Source organism: Cnephaeus nilssonii (genome assembly GCF_951640355.1).
Source record: "Cnephaeus nilssonii genome assembly, chromosome: 6".
In the NCBI taxonomy this organism is placed as follows: domain Eukaryota; kingdom Metazoa; phylum Chordata; class Mammalia; order Chiroptera; family Vespertilionidae; genus Cnephaeus; species Cnephaeus nilssonii.
Genome location: NC_137077.1, coordinates 35288542 through 35310845, shown reverse-complemented (window position 1 = coordinate 35310845; position 22304 = coordinate 35288542). Strand labels below are relative to the sequence as shown.

The 22304-nt window shown below is 35.5% G+C and overlaps 1 protein-coding gene across 3 annotated transcripts in view; it reads right to left on the bottom strand.

Annotated features, from left to right (window-relative positions):
- Window positions 1-22304, bottom strand: part of CCDC91 (coiled-coil domain containing 91) — a 294238-nt gene that overhangs the window by 179257 nt on the left and 92677 nt on the right. For 2 of the 3 annotated variants that reach the window (XM_079775599.1, XM_079775598.1), the window contains exons 4-6: window positions 5161-5321; window positions 3629-3832; window positions 2802-2906 (exon numbers count right to left, since the gene is read on the bottom strand). In XM_079775599.1, coding sequence (XP_079631725.1) covers window positions 2802-2906; window positions 3629-3832; window positions 5161-5321 — 470 coding nt within the window. Of the gene's footprint in view, window positions 1-2801; window positions 2907-3628; window positions 3833-5160; window positions 5322-6286; window positions 6376-22304 lie in introns of all 3 variants that reach the window. The other variant, XM_079775600.1, reaches the window with a different exon arrangement.

Below are 22304 nucleotides of genomic sequence, written 5' to 3'. Positions count from 1 at the left end.
ACTTTTTGCCTTCTTAAAAATAAAAACTAAAATCTTCTTTGGAAAACAGGAACTAATGTAGATCTTTCATAAAAGCAAAGTGGCATAAGGCGTACTTTTCGAAAACCAGAAGTTACCTGTGCCAGCTAAACAGCATGCCTGCCTTTAAGTTCAATTGAGCTATGAGACCTTCTAGTACATTTTCTATCACTTAGTTAGCCAAGGTGATAAAATACTCCATAAGTTAATTTACTCTTCTAATCACATGGTATAAAAAGGGAGAGAGGCCTTTCTTGGTGCTGAAGTAAAAGTATCTGAAAAAGGTTTCTTTGGATAAGAAAGAGCTTTTTAAATTGAATGTTAGTTTTGAAGACTCAAGTTGTAACTCTTAAACTATCACTATCAATAGTAAAAGTAGTAAGACAACGATAATGCCCCTTGGCATTTATATAAGTCTTTACTGTGAAAAACTCAAGTGCTGTATGGCCCCAGATGATTTCTCAGGTATGTTACTGTTCCCATTAACAGACTGAAAAACTGAATTTTCAAAGGTATATGTCACACTACAGGACCCAGAATAAGTTATTCAACATAGCCAGAAGAAACACTAAGTTCTGTCAGTATTCAGTACTGTGGCTTCTAATAAGCACCTTAATTCCAAGTATGGGGCTGGTAAATGTGACCACATACAATGAGATGAGCACTTGGAGAACAGGGTGCACAATATTAGTGCACACTCATTCAAGAACACTGAGCCCGCATTACACCCACATTACATGCTAGGTATTGCTCTAGGTACTAGAAAGGAATGCTCCTATTCTCATGCAGTTTACACTCTGGTGGGGGGAAAACAAAAAAATAAACACATCAAAATACAATAACAGGTGGAGATAAGTGCTATGAGGAGAGGCAAAAAAGCAAAGAAAAGGGGCTAGGGCATGCTGAACATGTACACAGTTCTCATTTTATATAGCATGGTCAAAGGAAGTCTCCACAAGAGCAGGTATCTGAAGTTTCACTGAGACTTATTAAAATACAATTTTCAAAGACTTAAAATGTGACTCATATAAATATAAACTGAACATACATCCCAGATTTATTCTACTCACTTATTAAGACTCAATAAATCAGAAGTTAAGACTGGTTCAAAGTGCATTTGAAGATATATATAGATATAAATATTTATTTATATATTTACATAATTTAAATAACGGGTTGTTAAACAGGAAAGAGTGTTAAACAGGTTAGAGACAAAACTGGTGACTGTCCTATAGAGTTATCTTTTTGAACAAACAGGCATTGCCTCTGGGGAAAAAAACATAATTAGCATGTAATATCAATAAACCATGAGTCAAATAAAGTACATTCTCCTAAATAATCCTTGGGTAGGTCTATTAAACAATGTCCCCCTAGACATTGAAAGAACATACTGCAGCCTTTTCCTTATTTTTATGTTGTACATAATTTTTAACAGAGCCATGTAGATATCTGGAGGGAAGGCATTCCAGGCAGGGAGACTGTGACTAAATCATAAACCATTTCCCTCCACTCACCACTGCAACAGCCAAGGAATGCCCTCCCAGACAGGCTCACACATTCACCTGGACCTTATTACCAAGCCTGCTGTAAGTAAATAGCTGGGGGTAAACTGGAAAAGTTGGAGAAGCCAAAAGATTTACACTGGAAAGAGAATGAGAATTAAGACTGGGAAATGATTTGACTTAAATTTTAAAAAACACTACCCTATCTGCTGAAATAAAGACTCATTAAGGAGAAGAGCAAGAGCAGAAGCAAGAAGACCACTGAGGTGACTATTAGAATTATCTAGGCAAATAAACAAGCTGGTCAGATGGAAAAGTGCTATGGAGGAAAAAAGCATCATATGGGATTGTCGGTAGGGGATGTCAGCATTGTCTGGAAGGTCTCATGGAGACTTGAATGGTATAAAAAAGAAAACATGCAGAAAATTAAGAGATATAGGGATATAAGGTTAAAGCAAAATGAGGAGAGGCAGGGAAAGGCAGGGAGAAAGGATAAAAGAGAGTATAGGGCCTTGCAAACCATTTTAAGGACTCACTTGACTTACTTTGAGTGAGATGAGAAGCCACTAAAGATTTCAAAGGAGAAAAAAATAACAAAATCAACTATAAGTATTGAACAGACCGCAGTGGCTGCAAGGTAGAGAATGGCCCATAATAGGCAATGACAGAGCATAAAGATTGGCTAGAAATAAGGAAGGCCTAGAATAGGTTGGTGGCAGTGACCATAATGAAAAATCATGGAAACCTGGATATTTTGAAGGTAGAGCCAACAGGTTTCCCTGAAGGAACAAACATGAATAAGTAAAAAAAAAAAAAAAAAAGGATAAATGCGGTTTTCAGCCTTAAGGAATGGAAAGATAGCACTGCCATTTACTGAGATGGGGAAGAACAGGGGAAAAAAAAAGTTTATTAAGGAAACTTGAGGAGGCAATCAGGAGACATTGATTGCAATATATAAAAAGGATTAAATATCTCAGTTCGGGGGTTACAGGATTCTAAGCTCTTTTAAAATATAATCACAAATAAGAAAAATCAGAATATCCAAATTCCAAATTTTATCCATCAGAAACAGAGTATTTTTCACCAAATTGAGTCTCAAACAACTAACCCTCACAGATTCATACTTTTCAAAATTACATTTATCATTAATTTCATCCATGTTGGTCAATATTTTACATATTGATTGCTCATTCATAAAGTGTTTATTGAGCACTATTTGAAATTACATTACATGCTTCATCAAAAGGCTTACACATTAAATCGTAAGCACAGGCGGTTTACCTGAAGTTCTTTGTATCTATCTTGAAAAGAAATGGCCTCTTGCTCTTTTTCTTTAAGGAAATCTTTTTCCAAGACACTATGCTTTTCTATCAATGATTCCACATCCTAAAGGAGAAAAATCCAAGCACAAATTATGTAATGGCATGAAATATATTTCGTTATTTCAATGAACATAGCAGAAAATGTTTGGTAAGGAAAAAACCCACAGGAAGTATGATTTAAAGTTTAACAATATTATAGATTGTATGCTTCACTCTCATTTCCAGACCAATATCAAACATTGCTATAACACTAAAATTATTCATGCTAATAAATGAATAAAAGCACCTAAGCCAATTATAATCAACACAATCTATATCTACATATACTTTCATAAATTTGCTAAGGCCCTTTTATAGATATTTTAAGGAAATAGAAATGAGAACATAAATAAATAATTTACTAAAATAGCTGTATATGTAAGTACTCTTGTCAAATATCCCATGATGTCTGACGTTATAGGAATAAGACAATGTTACAAACCTGCTAAACTATGTAAGAAATACAATACTACCTGCTTTCAAGATAAATAAAAATAAACCAGAAAAAGCACTATTTAGAGAAAACAAAAATCTAGTAAAAGATGTTCATATCTTTAAAAGTACACATTTAAGACCAGAGATTTCTTATCGAAGACTTCTAAGTGATAAACTCAAATTACTGGTTTAAACCTACAACCAAGAAAGGACAGTGTCTTCTTCCCCTGATGAGTTTTTAGTCAAACATAGGGATTTTATAAAATTTCCAGAATGTACAATTTAAACATTTTTAGGGAAATGTAAATATACCTTTTTAATTCTCTGTTTTTCTTCCTCAGAAACTTTGAGTTTAATCTCCAAACTTGAAATTTTCTGCTGAAGCTGTATGTTTGATACATTGGCTACAGGATCCTCAGAATCATCCACAAGAGCAATTGTTCCATTACTTTTCTCATCAGTTAAACCCAATGGAAAAAGTGAGATATCCAGATCAGTGTGTGTTGATTGCTGAATCTAAACCACATTAAAAAAAAATATACAAGAGGGAAAAGTTTACACTGTACCAATAATGAAAACATCCAAAGGGCACCAGAAACCACATTTGGAAATTAAGTTGTAGCAAGGGTTCCGAAATTATTTCACCCTTTAAGTAAATCAACAGAAGACCTCAAACTATTACAACAACCTGATCTTTGCAGTCAGACACAAAATTTCCTCTAAACTTTAGAGTTTAAAGCATTTATTATTTTGCAAGCAAAGCACTAAAAACTTAAAACTTTTTCATGTCTGAAAGTGTATAATTAAGAAGAGGCATATCTAATATCAGTTCTTAAATTTACACACACCAGAATTTGCTTATATTTTAAATTGTAAATCAGAATTTTAAATCTATGTATATAAAAGCCTAAGCAACCGACAGACCGAAAGACTGAATAACCAAATGACAGGTTGCTATGACATGTACTGACCACCAGGGGGCAGACACTCAATGCAGGACCTTCCCCCTGGTGATCAGTGCGCTCCCACCACGGGAGCACGGTTCAGCTGACAGAGGGGCACCAAACGCAGGGCTCATGGCTGGCGAGCGCCAGGCGAGCGCCACTGCGGTGGCACGAGCCTCTCATCGAGACTGCCTGGGTGTGAGCCCATGGCAGACGCAGTGGGGCTGGCATGAACAGGAGCCGTAGGCAGGAGTGGCAGGCAGCATTGGACTGCCAGTTTTGGCTCTATCTCCATAGGCCACACTGAGGGACCCCACTGGTGCACAAATCTGTGCACCGGGCCTCTAGTTAATTAATAACCTCTAATTAATCATCACTTTCTAGTAAATAGATACCAGGTAACTTGAGATTGTGTATAGCACCTAGAAAATTTGGATTAAATCCAGCATCTAGCACAATGCCTGGATCAATATATATTTGAATGAATAAACTCTAAGACTGCAATCTTTTAAAATTTTACTATAAAATTGAAAAGAATACTCTAATACCTAAAAACATACAATAAGCATCCCTGAAAACAGAAATGATTATTCTTTTTTTTTAATTATTTTCCCTTTTGAAGTTCAAGATTTGAAATGTAAATTAAGTCAATTTTAATAAATGAACACTCAAACCATATTTTGGTAACTAAGGTTACTTAAATACCTTGCAATTGTTCCCCAAAACAAACATATTATTCAGAATTCTAAATATTAGCCTCAAAGTTAGAGTGTCTACAGAAATATTTTTCAGAAAGTTAAGAAAAGGAATCAGAAAATCTTCAAAAGTTAATTCAATCAGTATACAATTTTTTTTTTTTTAAAGCATGCAGATTTCCTATAAAGATAGGCTTGTCTTTACCTGCGCTTTAGGAACAGTTTGACTGACTATGGTGGTGTCTGCATGTGTAATCTCTGGTGATGAAATGATGGGCTCAGAAGAGAGGCAGCCAATGGTGGGAGAAGAGTGGTCATGGTCCAGTACAATCGCAGGAGAAGCTGGAGAAAGATGGACTCCAGATACTGAAGGAAAACAAACAAAAAGATGATTAAAGTGAAAATAATGAACAGGTTGAAGGGAAGAAAAGAGAGTAGAGAGAGGGAAAGGGAAAAAGGAAAGGGAAGTAAAAGAAAAATGACTGAAAATGAGAATTCTATAACTATTCCTAAAGGGCCATTACCTGAAATCTAAAACTAGTGTTTCTAAATTTAACATGATATTTCCATATGAGACTCAGGTAAACAAGACAATTTAATAATGTCTTAGTGTTTACATATAACATATTACCATTAGAAGTGCATTTCTCACTCAGAGAAAGTATTTAAACATATTACCTAACTATCAAGTTAGTTCAGAAAAAGCACTAGCATACTTACTAGTGCCAGGCACAGGCACTAAATGACAGCAGTGAGCAAGACAAGTCAGGCATCCATGAACTCAATGGCCTGATGACCCAGTATCCAAGTCAAATCAATTATTACAATGAAGTCAGCAAAGGGTAAGAATAATTACTTTAAAATAATTAATACAACTGTCTCAGTGTTAACTTCTTTTTCAACAACAATAGATTTTTCATATTAAAGTCAGTCAGTTTGCCAACTTGTTTTTAAAGAAAAAAATGTTGAAATACAATTCTGTAATTAGTTTCCCAACAAAACATTATTAGATTGTGATTAGATTTCAAATACAAAGGTCACAAAAGGAAAGCCAATTGCCAAGCATGAAATAAAACAAAAATATTGATGAAGGCAAAATAAACAGGTTATATATATATTAGTTTATTTTCAAAGTAATATTACAATTTTGACAAAGGAAATAATGATATTAAAACATTACATATCAATCTATGGGACACATTTATAGTAGTGTTTAGAATTCTTTCTAAAAATTCAAACACATTTATACTATGTATTTCAAAGTTTAAGAAGAGTAAGTTATTTTTAGCAGTAATCTATTAATATGTTCTGACTTTCTAACTTATAAAGACCTTTATTCCACATTGGCATCAGTGGCAACGTCAGCGAAGTTCTACCATAAATTCTGGAAAGCAGCTCACAATGGAAATTGCATTTTTGCCTGAAGAAAAATATTTATAAGGTCAATAGGTGTTAACAAACTTAAGAATTTATCAATTTCTGATTGGTATCCTACAGGGTTCATTTAGTTATCTCATATATACTTTTACTTTATAGCAATATCCTATCTAATAAAAGAGTAATATGCAAATTGACCGTCACTCCAACACGAGATGGCTGCCCCCATGTGGACACAAAATGGCTGCCACAAGATGTCCAGCAGGGGAGGGCAGTTAGGGGTGACCAGGCTGGCAGAGGAGGGCAGTTAGGGGCAATCAGGCTGGCAGGGGAGTGGTTAGGGGGTAATCAGGTTGTCAGGTAGAAGTGGTTAGGGGCAATCAGGAAGGCAGGCAGGCGAGCAGTTAGGAGCCAGCAGTCCTGGATTGTGAGAGGGATGTCCGACTGCCCATTTAGGCCCGATCCCTACCTAAATGGGCAGTCGGACATCCCTCGAGGGGTCCCAGATTGGAGAGGGTGCATGCTGGGCTGAGGGACACCCCACTCCCCCGTGCACGAATTTCGTGCACTGGACCTCTAGTTGTGTTTATAAAATAGTATGTGCCATACATGAGAGGCATTCTAGCTTCTCCCATAGGCATTTCACTATCTTAACTGAAATACAGAAAACTAGAATTTCAACTCATATTTTTACTTGATATATCTGTTGCAGAAATGACTGTTTTTCTAATCTTATCTATTCCATATGCTAAGATTTCTCTACAATGTCAAAATATTCTAACTTCTAATTTTAAATTACAATTTATAACAAAAATATAACTAATTTTAAAAGTATGAAATAAGTATTATAGCATAGTAAGAGTGAATACAACTCTGGTATTAAGACCATAGACTCTGGAACCTAATTGCCATGCCAGGTATAGAGCAATAAGCAAGCATACTTAACTTCTCTCAGTTTCTTTATCTGTACAATTGGCATAGATTTGCCAATCCTATATAATAAAAAGCTAATATGCTAATTAGACTGGACTGCTGAACGACCTTCTGGTACGACCTTCCTGAAAGACCAGTGGGTGGGGCCGTGGGGCCGCAAGGCAGCCAAGGCAGCGAGGGCCGAGCCTCTTGCATGAATTTCGTGCATCGGGCCTCTAGTGAGGTATAAATTGACTAAATATGTATAGGTTTTATTATTGTGCTTATATTATTTCCATTTTTATTTCAAAGATTAAAATTTGTTAGACAAGTATGTTTAATTCTGGGCATAAAAGTGACTATGATCCTGGATTCAAGAAACTCTTAAAAATATCATTCTGATCTAATACCTGAATATTTTAAGATCTCTATGTTTTTATATTTATATTTATACCTAAGACAAGATTTCATGCTGACAAAAGATAAATTGTCAATCCATAACATCATATGAGGAAAACAAGTAGGGAAAGTGGTAGAATAAAGAAAAGGAGGGAGAGAGGAAGGACGTAAAGAAGAGAGATAAATACAGGGAAGGGAAAGGAAGAGAGTGAGAGGGGAAAGTAGGAAGAGGGCAAGAAAGGCATCCTCAACTCAACCTCACACCTTCCACTAGCTACTGCCACCTATCACACTTTACCTTCATACCCAAATGTTTTACCTCCAAATGATTCCTGTCTCAATTGTCTTCTCACCTAACCCTCATCACTCCACAGAACTCAACAAGTAAGATATTAATTTTCCTTTCAGTAACTATTAAATCAAAAGAACACTCTTATCTTTCTTTAGTTCTCCAGAGCACTAATACTAATGACCCTCCTTTACCTGGAAATTTCCCTTGGCACCTATGAACCACATTATCCTAAACTTCCTCCTAACATTTTGACTAATTTTTCTTGTTTCCTCTCAACCTTAAGATTCACTGTTTTCTTCATGTTCTGATCTCAATATTCACATTATTCTTACCACTTTCAAAACCCATTATTTAAATTTTCACCTATAAGCTCCACTCTGCAGAGGTCCAGATCCATATATTCACCTGTCTACCAGACTGTTCCATGTAGCTACCTAGTAGGTACATCAAACTTACCCATCATCTTACAGAAAACTGCTTTGTTTCATGCTTCCCATTTTACTAATAGTATCTCAATGAACTATTTGTCCAAGCCAGAAATGATACTACTAAGGGCTGACTTTATTCTAGTCTCACTGTGCTACTAACAGTTTACTCATTATGCCATACTGTTAAATACCTCTGTGACCTCACAATATTACTGCTTAAGTAAAAGCCACAGCTATAGAGTCAGAAATGGAATTTAATTTCAACAATAACAACTTACTTGTTACGCAGCCTTGGGCAAATACAAACCAATATAAACCACTGATTCAGTATTCTGAAAATGGGGAAATATGTACCTCAAAATGACATTATACAGCTTAAATTAGACAATAAAAATAAGCTGTTTGGCTATACCAGATTGGTACATGTTAAACATTCAACAGAAGGAAACTGTCATTAAATTTTTTTTTTTTACCATTTGACAACATTCAAAAAAAGCCTTTTTAGGACTCTTTTCACCTACTCCATTACCCACCCAACCACAATAAAAGTTTAATTCCCCCATCCAAATATTACAATTTTGACAAAGGAAATAATGACATTAAAACATTACATATCAATCTATGGGACGCATTTACAGTTATGTTTAGAAAAAATTTATAGCCTTGAACACATCAATTTTAAAAAATGAATTAAATTCCCAACTCATAAACTAAATAGAAACAAAAAGGAAAAGAAAGCACAATATAAATAATAAGATAATACAGATCTAAATAAACTTAAAAAGTAGATCTAATTAATAAAAAATTCTCAATGTCTAAAAAGATAAACAAAATAGTAGATAACTGATTAACAATAAAAGAACAAAAGTACAAATATACAAATTAAATGACAAATGGAACATAATTACAACAGAAGTCTTTAAATCATAAAACTCCTCTACAGAATTCTCAGTAAATAAATTTTAAATTCTATTTTTAAAAATGTGCAATACATGGCCACAGAAGTATAGTTTATAAAAGTTGATCTGATTAGAGCTAAAAAAAAATTAATACTCTAAAATTGGTCTAAAGCATTAAACATAAAGAAAAACTTCCTTAGCTTACGTAAAAGTAATGTAACATTAATAGCTAAGCCTGATAAAGACAGTACAAAAACAGAATAATTAGAGATTCTTAGAGCATCACAAAAAAATAACGAGGCAAAAGTTCTAAATAAAATGTTAGTAAAGAGAGTCCTACAACATACTGAGAACATGTTATGCAATGAACAAGTCAGATTTGTTCCAGGAATACAAGGATAGTTCATTATTAGGGAATTCATTAATACAATGCCTCATACTGATAGACTTAAAGAGAAAATGATGTTTTATCTCCAAGACTGAAAATACTTTTAGTAAAAATGAACACTCAAGAAAATAGGAATTGATGGATACTTTCTTGACATAATAAATTTAGACCACAGTCCTAAAGTCAGCATGTTAATTAATGAGGGGGAAAAAAAAAAAGATCAAATTAGACTAATTCCTCTATGGTTAAAAACAAGACAAGGATGGATGTCTACTATCTCCATACCATTTAATATTGCACTAAAGGCATAAGCCAATGCAATTAGGCAAGAGAAATTAAATGTATAAAAATAGGAAAAGAAGAAAAACTATCTCAGGTTCCTACTAAAGTCAAACAGTAAACACAATCAGTAAGGTAGAAAGATATAAACAATGAACAAAAATGAACAGCATTCATATGTAAAAATAATAACTATTTAGGGGATTTAATGTTAAAGAAAATACTACTTTCCCTAGCCACGAAAAATGATACAATACTGAGGAATAAATTTAGCAAGAAGCATGAGGAAAACTTTAAAACATTTCTAAGAGACTCAAAGGTATACCTGAACAAAGGTAAAGATATCCCTTGTAATTAGTTAGGGAACTAAGTATCAAAAAGATGCCAATCCTCCCTTAGTATTTTACTTTATTTTTTATTTTTAAAATCTTTATTGTTGAGAGTATTATATATGTACACCCCACCCCCCTATTAATTAACCTCCTCCACCCAGTTCCCAACCCACCCCAAGCCTTCACCACCCTATTTTCTGTGTTCATAGGTAATGCATATCCTATCTAATAAAAGAGTGATATGCAAATTGACCGTACATCCACTACACCCACAAGCCACGCCCGCCAGCCAATCAGGAGCAAATATGCAAATTAGCCCAACCAAGATGGCTGCAGCCACGGAGAGAGCAAGAGGCTTTGGCTTCCCCAGAAATGGAGGAAGCCAAGCTTTCCGTACACCCTGGCCGCCCCAGGCCTCCACTCAAGGCTACAAAGTTTCAATTATAGAAGAAACATAAGTCCCAAAAGAAATGGCTGTAGTCACAGAACAAGCAGGAGGCTTGGCTCCACTCAAGGCTACAAAGTTTCAATTATAGAAGATAAATAAATCCCAGATCCCAGGGCCTCCGCTAGGGTCGCCAGGGGGTGTGGCCAGCCTGCAAACCACCACAGGCCCCTCGCCCAGCCCACCCCACGCCCCAAGGGAACCCCCACCCTGATCCGGGACACCCTTCAGGGCAAACCAGCTGCCCCCCACCCATGCACCAGGCCTCTATCCTATCTAATCCTATCTAATAAAAGAATAATATGCAAACTGACCATCACTCCAACACACAAGATGGCTGTCCCTATGTGGTCAAAGATCCTGCCCCCATGTGGAGACACGATGGCCGCCACAAGATGGCCAGCAGGGGAGGGCAGTTGGGGGCAATCAAGCCTGCAGGGGAGGGCAGTTAGGGGTGACCAGGCCGGCAGAGGAGAGAAGTTGGGGGCGACTGGGCCTGCAGGGAAGGGCAGTTGGGGGGGACCCAGGCCTGCAGGGGAGAGCAGTTAGGGGCAAACAGGCTGGCAGGGGAGCAGTTAGGCATCAATCAAGCTGTCAGGGGAGTGGTTAGGGGGTGATCAGGCTGGCAGGCAGAAGCGGTTAGGGGCAATCAGGAAGGCAGGCAGGCTAGCAGTTGGGAGCCAGCAGTTCTGGATTGTGAGAGGGATGTCCGACTGCCCGGCAGTCGGACATTCCTCGAGTGGTCCCAGATTGGAGAGGGTGCAGGATGGGCTGAGGGACACCCCCCTCCCCCGTGCACGAATTTCATGCACCGGGCCTCTAGTATGCATATAAATTCTTTGGTTAATCTCTTCCTGCCCCACCCTCCGCTCTTCCCTCTGAGAATCATCAGTCTGTTCCATATGTCCATGCCTCTGGTTCTATTTTATTCATCAATTTTCTTTGTTCATTAGATTCCTTGTTCATTTAGTTTGATTTTTAGTTTCAATTCTTGATAGATATGTATTTATTGCCATTTTATTGTTCATATTTTTTCTCCTCCTTCTTTTTCTGATTCTTCTGATGCTGCTGCTGCTTCTTCTTTTTGTTATTAACTGCTTTTCTCTTGCTGCTTTTAAGATTCTCTCTTTGTCTTTAACTTTTGGAATTTTAATTATAATGTGTCTTGGTGTGGGCCTCTTTGGGTTCTTCTTGTTTGGGAATCTGTGCTTCCTGGACTTGGAAGTCTATTCCTCTCTCTCAAGGATCTTAATGAGAGCTTCAAGGGTATTAATGAGACTTTTAAGGATCTTAGTGAGAATTTCAAAAACATGAAAAAGGACCAGTCAGAAATTATTAATATACAAACTGAAATAAAAATAATTGATAGGGATTCAACAGTAGATTCGAGGATTTCAAGAATCAAATCAATGATTTGGAATATGAGGAATAAAAAAACAATCAATCAGAAGAGCAAAAGGAAAAATGAATCCAAAAATATGAAGATAGTGTAAAGAGCCTCTGGGACAACTTCAAGCATACAAACATTCGCATTGTGGGGGTGCCAAAAGGAAAAGAGAAAGAGCAAGATATTGAAAACCTATTTGAAGAAATGATGACAAAAAAACTTCCCTTAGTTAATGTATAGACCTAATATAAATCCAATAAAAGTATCAATAAGATTTTTTTTAAATGGAACTAGACAAATGGACATTACACATAACATGGAAGAAGTAAAAATACAAAAAAGACAGGAAAAACAAAAAAAATATATATGAGGATACTAGACCCTCTATTAATATATACTAATTTAAAAACTATACTAAAACATACTACCAACCTTATTAATATAGTACTGCATTAAATCACATAAAAACATAAGATGCACCCTTCATAATTTAAACAGTTTGGTGCAGAAAGAAACAGACCAGAAAGTCCAGAAATAGACCCATGTCAGTGTGAAACTTTAGTATATGATAGAGTGGCATTTCAAATAACTTAGATAAAGATGGGCTTGTTTATAAAAAGTGCCAGGGCAACTGAATAGTCATTTGAAAAAAAGAGATAAAAAAATAAACTCCAAATTGATCAAAGATCAAAAAAATTTTTAAGAGAACAGGGGACATTTGAGTAAGTTCCTCTTTACCTAGGGTGTAAAAACAAAAAACAAAAAGAGGAGCTTTTTAACTATGACTTGATTCCAAATATAAGAAAACATTTATACATTGGACTATAGGATAAATAACAATGTTTTCTGCCAAAAATTATCTTAAATAGAATCAAGAAAAAACTGACAAATTAAAAAAAAAAGATATGTGCAATTCATATCACAGGTAATGGCTAATATTCCTAAATAATATAAAGAACAGTTAAAACTTGGGGCCTGGGGGCGGGGGGAGATTGCAAAAGAACAGCCTACAAAAATGTAAACAGATAATTCACTAAAAAGGAAATATACAAATAGGCCTTACATCTGTAAAAAGATGCAGATGCATACATCTACTCATTTTTCATAAAGGAAACACAGAAAGGTTAAAACTAATGAGACAGATAGGTGGAGTAAAATGGACAAACAGAAGAAATGAATATTAAGAAATACCTCTTCACTGAGTAGTTGTTTTAAACATGGTTCTGAGTTTTAGAACCATGTCAATGTTTCACATACTAAATAAAATAAAAATAAAATAAACCAGCAGGGAAATAGGGGAGTTAAATCCTAAAATTAAATACAAAGAGCAACAAATGAATTAAACCATATTTCAAATGAATAACTTACTCACAATTACAAGTGTGGGGGCAGGAGGGTAGGATGTGTGGAACTAACCTAAGTTACTTTCAGACACAATATTTTGACTACCTGGACTCAGTATAAGGAAAAAAAAAAAGAATGTTAAATAAATATTGAAACAGAAAGAGGAAGAAAAAAATAAGAGGGAAAAGAAGAATAAAGACAAAGCAAATCTAAAATGTTAACACGTGAAGAAAATGAATAAAGATTATATGAAATTATCTGTTCATTTCTTGCAGCTTTTCTGTAAATCAAAATAAAAAAATCAGAGGAAAAAGCTAAAAGGGAAAATATATAACAGACAAGATACAAGAGTTCCAGAAATTTACTCATAAGGGGAAAAACCTGATATCAACAAAAGTCTTTCCCATGCAAAGTGCTAAGGTAACACTCGATATTACTAAAAACACGTATAAGAATAGTCCTAGAAGTACTCTTCAAATAGCAAATAAGTGACAATAGCCAAAATGCCCACAAACCAATAGTTAAATGAGCAGGGGCACAGTCTTACATTAGAATATTTTTTAGCCAGGAACTACAGGTTCCTGCAATAAATATGCAAAAACATGGATGAGTCTTAGAAACATACATTTGAGACCAGCCAGCATGGCTCAGTGGTTGAGCATCGACATATGAACCAGGAGGTCGTGGTTCAATTCCCAGTCAGAGCACATGCCCAAGTTGCAGTCTTGATCCCCAGTAGGGGGCATGAAGGAGGCAGCTGATCAATGATTCACTCTCATCATTGATGTTTCTCTCTCTCTCTCTCTCTCCCTCTCCCTTCCTCTCTGAAATCAATAAAAGTATATTTTTTAAAAAAGAAACATACATTTGTGTAAAAAGTAAATTGCAGGAGAGTTCACACAGTACTAACCCATTTTATAAGGCACATAAACAAACCAAATTCTTTAGAGATATATGTACATATACAAAAAATGATTTGTACAAAAGCAAGGAAATAATAAATATTTAGGACAGTGGTTCTTCTGGGGTAAAGCAGAGGGACATGACAGAAGATGAGTACTAGAATTGATAATGTTATATTTCTTAAGTTAAATGGTAGATTCACGAGTGTAATTTTGAAATATAACAAAGAAACAATAATTACACATGCTTAAAAAGATAATGCTGAAGACTTCTTGTTTTAATGCCCTTACTGGTTTTAGTGCCATGTTGGGCCATGTTTTCTCACAGATCAAAACTTGCTCTGGATTAATAAATTACAAAAAAAAAAAAAAAAACTAAAAACTAACAGGGACCAATAAGTTTACTCAAAGAAATTATGTTTTTGTGAAAAGATGTCAGGAATCAACACGAGACCGGCAAACAAGATTTGGAGTTGCAAGCCTTTCTGACATCCTGGTAATCACATCAATTCTTATTTCAGACATAAGGAATGCTGAACCTAAAATGACTATAATTTACATGTGCTTTCAACTTATGAAAAATTAGTGGGATTTTCAGAAATTTGTTTGACTTGATAATATAAATGTTTACTAAATATATCATAATCCACATCCTATTTTAAAAATAAAATGAAAAAACAAATGAGTAGTGCTATGAAATAAAAGAGAAAATAAAAGCGTATCACTGTCTACATGGAAACAAGATTTTTTTTCCAGTTATTATCTAAGTTTTTCATTATGCTGGAATATACACCTCTTCACTGAATTTTAGGTGACTATCCAACAACAAAAACTCACCCTCAAAAAATCAACATCAGTAAATACTGTCCACAAATGTAGACCCAAAATATTAATAATTTTTATTGCATACATGTTTGTGTGTTTTTGTAATCCTCATTTGAGGACATGCTTGGAGAGAGAGACAGAGAAACATCTATGTGAGAGACAAACATTGACAGTCTGACCCAGGAATTGAACCTACAATGCAGGTATGTGCTCTGACTGGGAAAGGAACCAGCATACCTTCAGTGAACAGGACAAAGCTCAACCAACTGAGCTATTCCATTCAGGCGAATGTATACATGTTTTATATATGTTTTGGTAATATATGGGAAAATTTAAGCTTAATAACAGAAAAGTACAAATTCCAATATGTAAAATATAATTATCTTCTCATCTAGCCAAGAAGATACAATTTTTAAAGTTTCAGACTTCTATAGTATTCTTTGATCTATTAAAAGTTGACTGCTGTCAGTTTTCATGTTCAAAATCTTTAAACTAAGAAGATCAAATGTACACAACAGTAACAAACTCAGTCAAAATTTTTTAAGAAGTAAATATTTACAAAATTTATATCTTTGGAAATCTTATTTGTTTGCTGGATTTTAAGTCTTAAGCAAGAGTACAGAGATAGTGTGCTTCATTTCAAATGAAAATTTCTTGATTTCCTAACACTTAGAGGATACAAGGTCAATATACACTGCTTTACAACTATAATGCTAATCCAAAGTGCAATTAATGGCAGTTTTTCCTCTTTAACATTGTAATGGTAATTCAAGTTCATTGGTTATATCATTTTTCATTGATGGGCCTCTTCTAAAACACAAACAGCCCACTACGTCAGAACACCAGACAAGCAAAGGACACTAAGTTTCCAAATAGTATGCAATTTTTTTCCAGTAATTCTGCTTGTGGTCAACTCTGTTTTGTTTCCATAAGAATAACACTTATAAAGTCTAAACTAGAAACAGGTGTAAACACGCATGCATTTAACTATACACAAAGAAATCTGTTTATCTCTGTTAATGGTTAAATAATTCAAAAGGATAACACCAATAAAATGATAATAGTTTTTACAACTTTTTACTTAGAAAATATTTTTGGTCTTTAATTTTCATTCAAAAACGTTCTTACCCAATCCATGCCCCTACTTTTCAGAATTCTTCCATCTTGTAGGTTCATTAGAGGCTGGTGATTATCTTTCAGAATATGCCATCTATTCAAATCCTCTGATACCTTGATTTACTGGTATTTTCAGGTCAATATATGAACCCACCTTTACTACTCAATGCTCATTCGTTTTTAAAAATAACTTATTGACTGAAATTACACATTTATGGAAAACAAAGAATATGAAAGAATTTTGGAGGATCCAAATAGCATATCTAAAATATAAAGAAGAAGGATTTTTTTACTCAATACAACATGATGAGACACTTAAGGGAAAAGATGCTTGTACTCTTTCAGGACTCCTTTATCTGTTCATTCATTAAAAATACAATTGCAGCCCTAAGCCGTTTGGCTCAGTGGATAGAGCGTCAGCCTGCGGACTGAAGGGCCCCAGGTTTGATTCTGGTCAAGGGCAATGTACCTTGGTTGCGGGCACATCCCCAGTAGGGGTTGTGCAGGAGGCAGCTGATTGATGTTTCTCTCTCATCAATGTTTCTAACTCTCTATCCTTCTCCCTTCCTCTCTGTAAAAAATGAATAAAATATATTTTTAAATAAATAAATAAAATGTAAATAAAGGAAACAAAATATAGACCACTTAATAATAAAAGCATAAAGAAAAGGAAGATGAAAATTTAAAATAATTTAATAAAACTAAATTTCTCAATGAAATCCATATATAAATGATACCAACCACTAAAGTTACTGGTTATTAACCTTTTGCACTCGGATGTCGAGTGTGACTCGACTCGGTTAGCATTAGAATAAAGGAATCGAGAAAAAAGCACGCGAGTGCAAAGGGTTAACGCTTAAAAAGAAATAAAAGCATGCCTAACTAGCATACATACAATAATTTAATAATGCCAATTAAAAGAATAAAGTAAAACCAGCAGTCCTCAAATAAATAACTATATTCTACTGCCAATTGAAAGCAAAACTAATTAAGTAAAACAAAATTAGTTGAAAGTCTACTTCTGCCCTTCCAGTGAATCAAATGGCAAAGGAAACCTAATTATAATGTGTGAATATTAGCAAAATGCAAGTCATAATTACTTCTTTCCTCTCATTCTTTAAACCTTCAATATAAAACTTGCCACAGTTTTCATTCTCTTTAAGCTACAGAGATTATTTCCTATTTTCTCTTCTATGTGTACTATTCTTTCTTCAATTGCAGTTTTCTTCTCTTATTCTACTATTCTTACTATTTTCTTTCTATCTTTCCATGCCACTCTTGCTATAAGGTTTTTATAAAGTATATTAAAACTTTTGACTTAATTACTATGTTTCTTGAACTTAAAATATCTTCTTTTTCTGTTATCTAAATCATAAAATAGAAACATCAAAAAAAAATGTTTTACAGCAACATACTAACAGGTATTAGATTACAACATAAATCCCATTTGCCAGAAGCTGACTCACCCTATCAAAATGAACTAAATAGCCCCATAATAATTTTCAGAGTTTACACAAGTATCATTGTATACAAATGGTACTGTTCAAGTTAAGAGTCATCAGGGTATTTTGCCCACATTTATGTCTGAAGCATCTACCAAGCATGTCAAACTCGCGGCCAGCAGGCCGCATGCCTCGTTTATTTAATACTAGAGCCTCGGTGCATGAAAATTTGTGCACTTGGTGGGGGGGGGGGGGGTCGGTCCCTCAGCCTGGCCAGTGTCCTCTTGCAGTCTGGGCACCTCAGGGGATGTCTGACCGAGGGCTTAGTCCTGCTCCCTCCTCCGGGAAGCGGGCCTAAGCCTCAGTCTGGCCTCCCTCTGTGGGAGGCAGTCAGTGGGCCGATCAGGGGATGGTGACGTCTGCCAGCGGCCAATCGCCCCTCCACCGCCGCTGGTCACCCCCGCCCCCTGTCGCCGTCCCCTCCCTATGTGCCCGCTGGCATGTGCCTTGGCTGGCCTGGCACCGCCTGCTCGCCACCTCCCCCCCGCCCCACCCCCCCTCCCCCCCCACCCTACCCCCGCCGACCAGTCGTTCCACTGTTCGGTCGATTTACATATTACGCTTTTATTATATAGGATACTATCAAAATACAATGCTATATTTAAGTATTCCTATCAAAGTTAACCAGCATCTACATAACTATATATATATATATATATATATATCCTACATAATAAAAAGGCAATATGCAAATTGCATCACTCCGCTATGCCCACGATTGGGCCGGCTGGAGGCGCAGGGGGCGGGACTCAGGGTGGCCGGTTGGCTGGCAGTAGGAGCGGGGGGTGGGGACTCACGAGTCCCCGTCCCCCGCTCCTCCCACAGGCCTAAACGGCTGGCGCTGCGGGAGGACCCATGGGGCCCGCAGAAGACGCCGGTGGCGGCGGAAGACGCCGGTGGCGGCGGAAGACGCCGGTGGCGGCGGAAGACACCGGTGGTCGATTGTGTGGCTGCCGGCACCAGTTTTCCTCTGGCCACCGCCCCCCATCAGAGCGCCTCCCAAGTCCCGCCCTCAGCCTTCAGGAGGCGCTCTGATCGGCGGGTGGCCAGATGAAAACTGGTGCTGGCGGAAAACTGGTGCTGGCAGCCAGGTGAAGGAAAGTCTATTGCACGAAACTTCGTGCAACGGGCTTCTAGTATATATATATTCATCTATGTGGCTGTTTTTTGTTGTTAATCCTCACCTGAGGATATTTTTTCCAGGGATGGAACCTGCAACCCAGGTACATGCCCTTTACTGGGAATCAAAGCCAAGACCCTCGGGGGCACAGACCAATGCTCTAACCACTTAGCTACAACAGCCAGGGTAATCTATGTGGCTTTTATAAACTATAATCATAAGAGTTTTTAACACTAGGAGGTCATCTTTTTATCAATATAAAAATACTATTCTTAAAAAAAATTAGCATACCATCATATTCTTAAAATTAGATATCTAAGTCCATCTACCAACAAACAAAAATGGGGAGTCAAAAGCAAAATTTGAGCAAACTACATGTTATAAAACTCTAAACTCTGCTGGACATCATTAGATCCTCTTTGCCAATTTAAAAGAGCTATTAGTCACCTAGTAGCCAGCAGCAGCTGTTAGACAACTAAACTCTTAGAATTACCTCCAAGAAATTTTATATAGCCAAATCCAGAAGAAGTATGTAGTTTAAATAAAGTTCTATTACCATTATATTTATTAAAATTAATGAACCATGTGGTTAAAATAAATTGAAAATTATGTACACAACTTGCAGTTCTCAGAGTAAAAATAAAATGGGGATATCCTTTGTCTAAGGAATGTCTGTCACAAAAGAGTGCAGTGAAATGCTAAAGTTATATATTTTTAAAGCATAAAAGACTAAAACAAGCAAAAATAATACAAAATTTAATAAATAATACCGATGCTGTAAAACCCTAAACTTTTTAAAAATGAACTCATGAATGGGTGTGAAGCTTTATAAACTGTTCATTTAAGGAAAACAATATGAGTTTTAAAATATTCAGTATTTAACTCATCAAAAAAGAGTGACAGTTAACTGCTGATCCTGCATCTATAATTGACAACAACAACAAAAACCCACATACAATTGGCTTATATTGCCTTGATTAATACTTATTTTATTGTCTATAAAGGTATAATTTAGAAAAGAAAAACAACTCTGTGATGAGAGGTGCATCAATAACTTAAACGGATACAGGGTGTCCCAAAATCATGTATACACACTTTAACAGCTGATAGCTCAACTGATGTTTCTCTCTTTTCAGCCAGACTAAGCTTTGAACAAAGGAAATTCATCCTAAAATGCTACTGTAAGTTTGAAAATGCAGTTGAAGTACAAACATTGCCTTTGTAATTATTCAAAGTGTGTCTACATTTTTTCAGGGGACACAGGGTACCCCAAAGAAATGTACACACACTTTAACAGCTGATAACTCAATTTTCACTCCCTTCAGGTTTAACTGATTTGAGATAATGGGTGAAACCGTACTAAGCTTTGAACAAAGAAAATCTATCCACTAGACTTTTTTTATGGGGATACATAAAAGATAGTGTATGGTACAAAACCAGCAACAGTTGATGAATTAAGGGCACATAAATACTGAACGAAAGTATTCTTGATGTTTGCCATTCCATTGCTTTGAGTTATTAGTGGTGCTTGGACCAAAATGGTCATCAGTTAGAAAATAGGCATTCACCAAAAAAATTATTAATTTCTACAGATTCTTTTTAATTTTAAAAATGAACTGTATGTTAATAAACACAAACTTTATAATAATTCAAAGTATATATACTAAGTATATATACACTCTGAATTAACTCTTCTCACTGTACCCTTTAAAGTAACTCAAGCCATTCCTCACAAGAAGGCATAGAAGAGTAAGGAAAAACTGAACTTTAATAACTAGAAACACATCCCAGATCTACTCTTAGAATTCAGTCTTCCAGTACAGTCACTGGGCCTTGATTTGCTCATTTAGAAAACAAACAAAATAACACTATTTTCCTAAAAAATTTTTTAGGAATCTGACTTGAAACTGCTTTAAAAACAAAAGTTATCAGAAAAAAATCATCACATAAGTGATCAAAATATACAGATATGAAGTCTCCTAAATAAGAGAAAATTATTCCAAAGATAGAAAGCCTGAAATATAAAATATTAATTTTTCTTGTTAACATATTTAATGAAATAATACAAATATCAGAAAAATGATTGGTTAATCGGCCACCAGAAACTTAAAAAAAAAGTTTAGACAAATATTGACAGAGTCTGTCTATGTATTATCCAAGGAAAAGGACACTTAAGCCAACATTTTAAATATTACAATCCTCTTGGCAAAACACTCTCTATAATGTGAAAGGAACATGCGTTCTCAACATAATGTCATTAAACTCAATTTACTTAACTCTCCTTATTCTAATTCCATGTTCACCACACACCTTTTGATCATAAGGTGGTTTACCATTTGTTCTGCCTATGGGGAGAGAATGGTCTCTGAGTATTCCATTCTCTGGCAGAGAAATTTCTCATTGTAAGTTAGTAAGTTAATATTGTTTTTATATTTACGTTTAAAATTCATAAACTTGAGTTTGTCTCTGAGATGAACCTGTTCTCAATATATTGACAAAATTAGATGATTGAGTCTGCAAGGGCAGTTCCCAACCTTGAACAGAGGCAAATTTAACAAGAAAATAACTGCCCATCCATCCCTAAGGCCTCTTTGGAGAAAATGTACCAAACTTCTCACCTGGTTAAAACATCCTAGTGTCTGTAACCAAAGTAGCAGATAGAAAAAGTTTACATTTTACAGTTAATGATGTCTAAAAAAATCCAGTTTGTTGCCTTTATTTTCCTGCTAAACAGTTACAGATTAAGACTAAATGGACCTTTCCTGATTTCCTAATAGCAGTTCTTTCCACCCACTCTCCATAATATAATGCCATTTGGGAGAATATTCCATAAAACTGTTCAAATTCATGAAAACAAAGATTAAAAATGTTTCTTCTTTAGAGGCTATTTGTAGGAGGGGATAGTTAATATATGCTATTTCACAAGGAGTAGTGCAAAGACCAGGCTTAAAAAAAAAAAAAAAAGAACACACTGTTTTGGAGTAAATAACCTACTTCTTTAATCCTCGTTGCTGACCATGAATAAAACTGTGCTACTTTAATCCCAGCACAAATTCATAAAAACTAAGTAAAGCCTGGCCATGTTTATAGAGATGAAAGAGGACAGTCTGACAATTACTATGACTATAGATAGACATTAAGTACAAAAAGGTATAATAATCACAAAAGGTAATAGCAGGAAGTGTTAGAAAGTCCAGAAAATCTAATTTATATCAGACATACATCCTCAAAAGCTGAGTACACTAATATTTTTATCAAGAAAACAAAGTTTATTAATACTACAACAAATATGTGCCGCGAAAATACTACCCTAAAATTTGAGTAAAATGTTTGTCTCAAAAATGAGTTTTTTGCCACACAAAAGAAAAGGTTTGAGAAACTTCTGTTAGCCGATTTAGAATT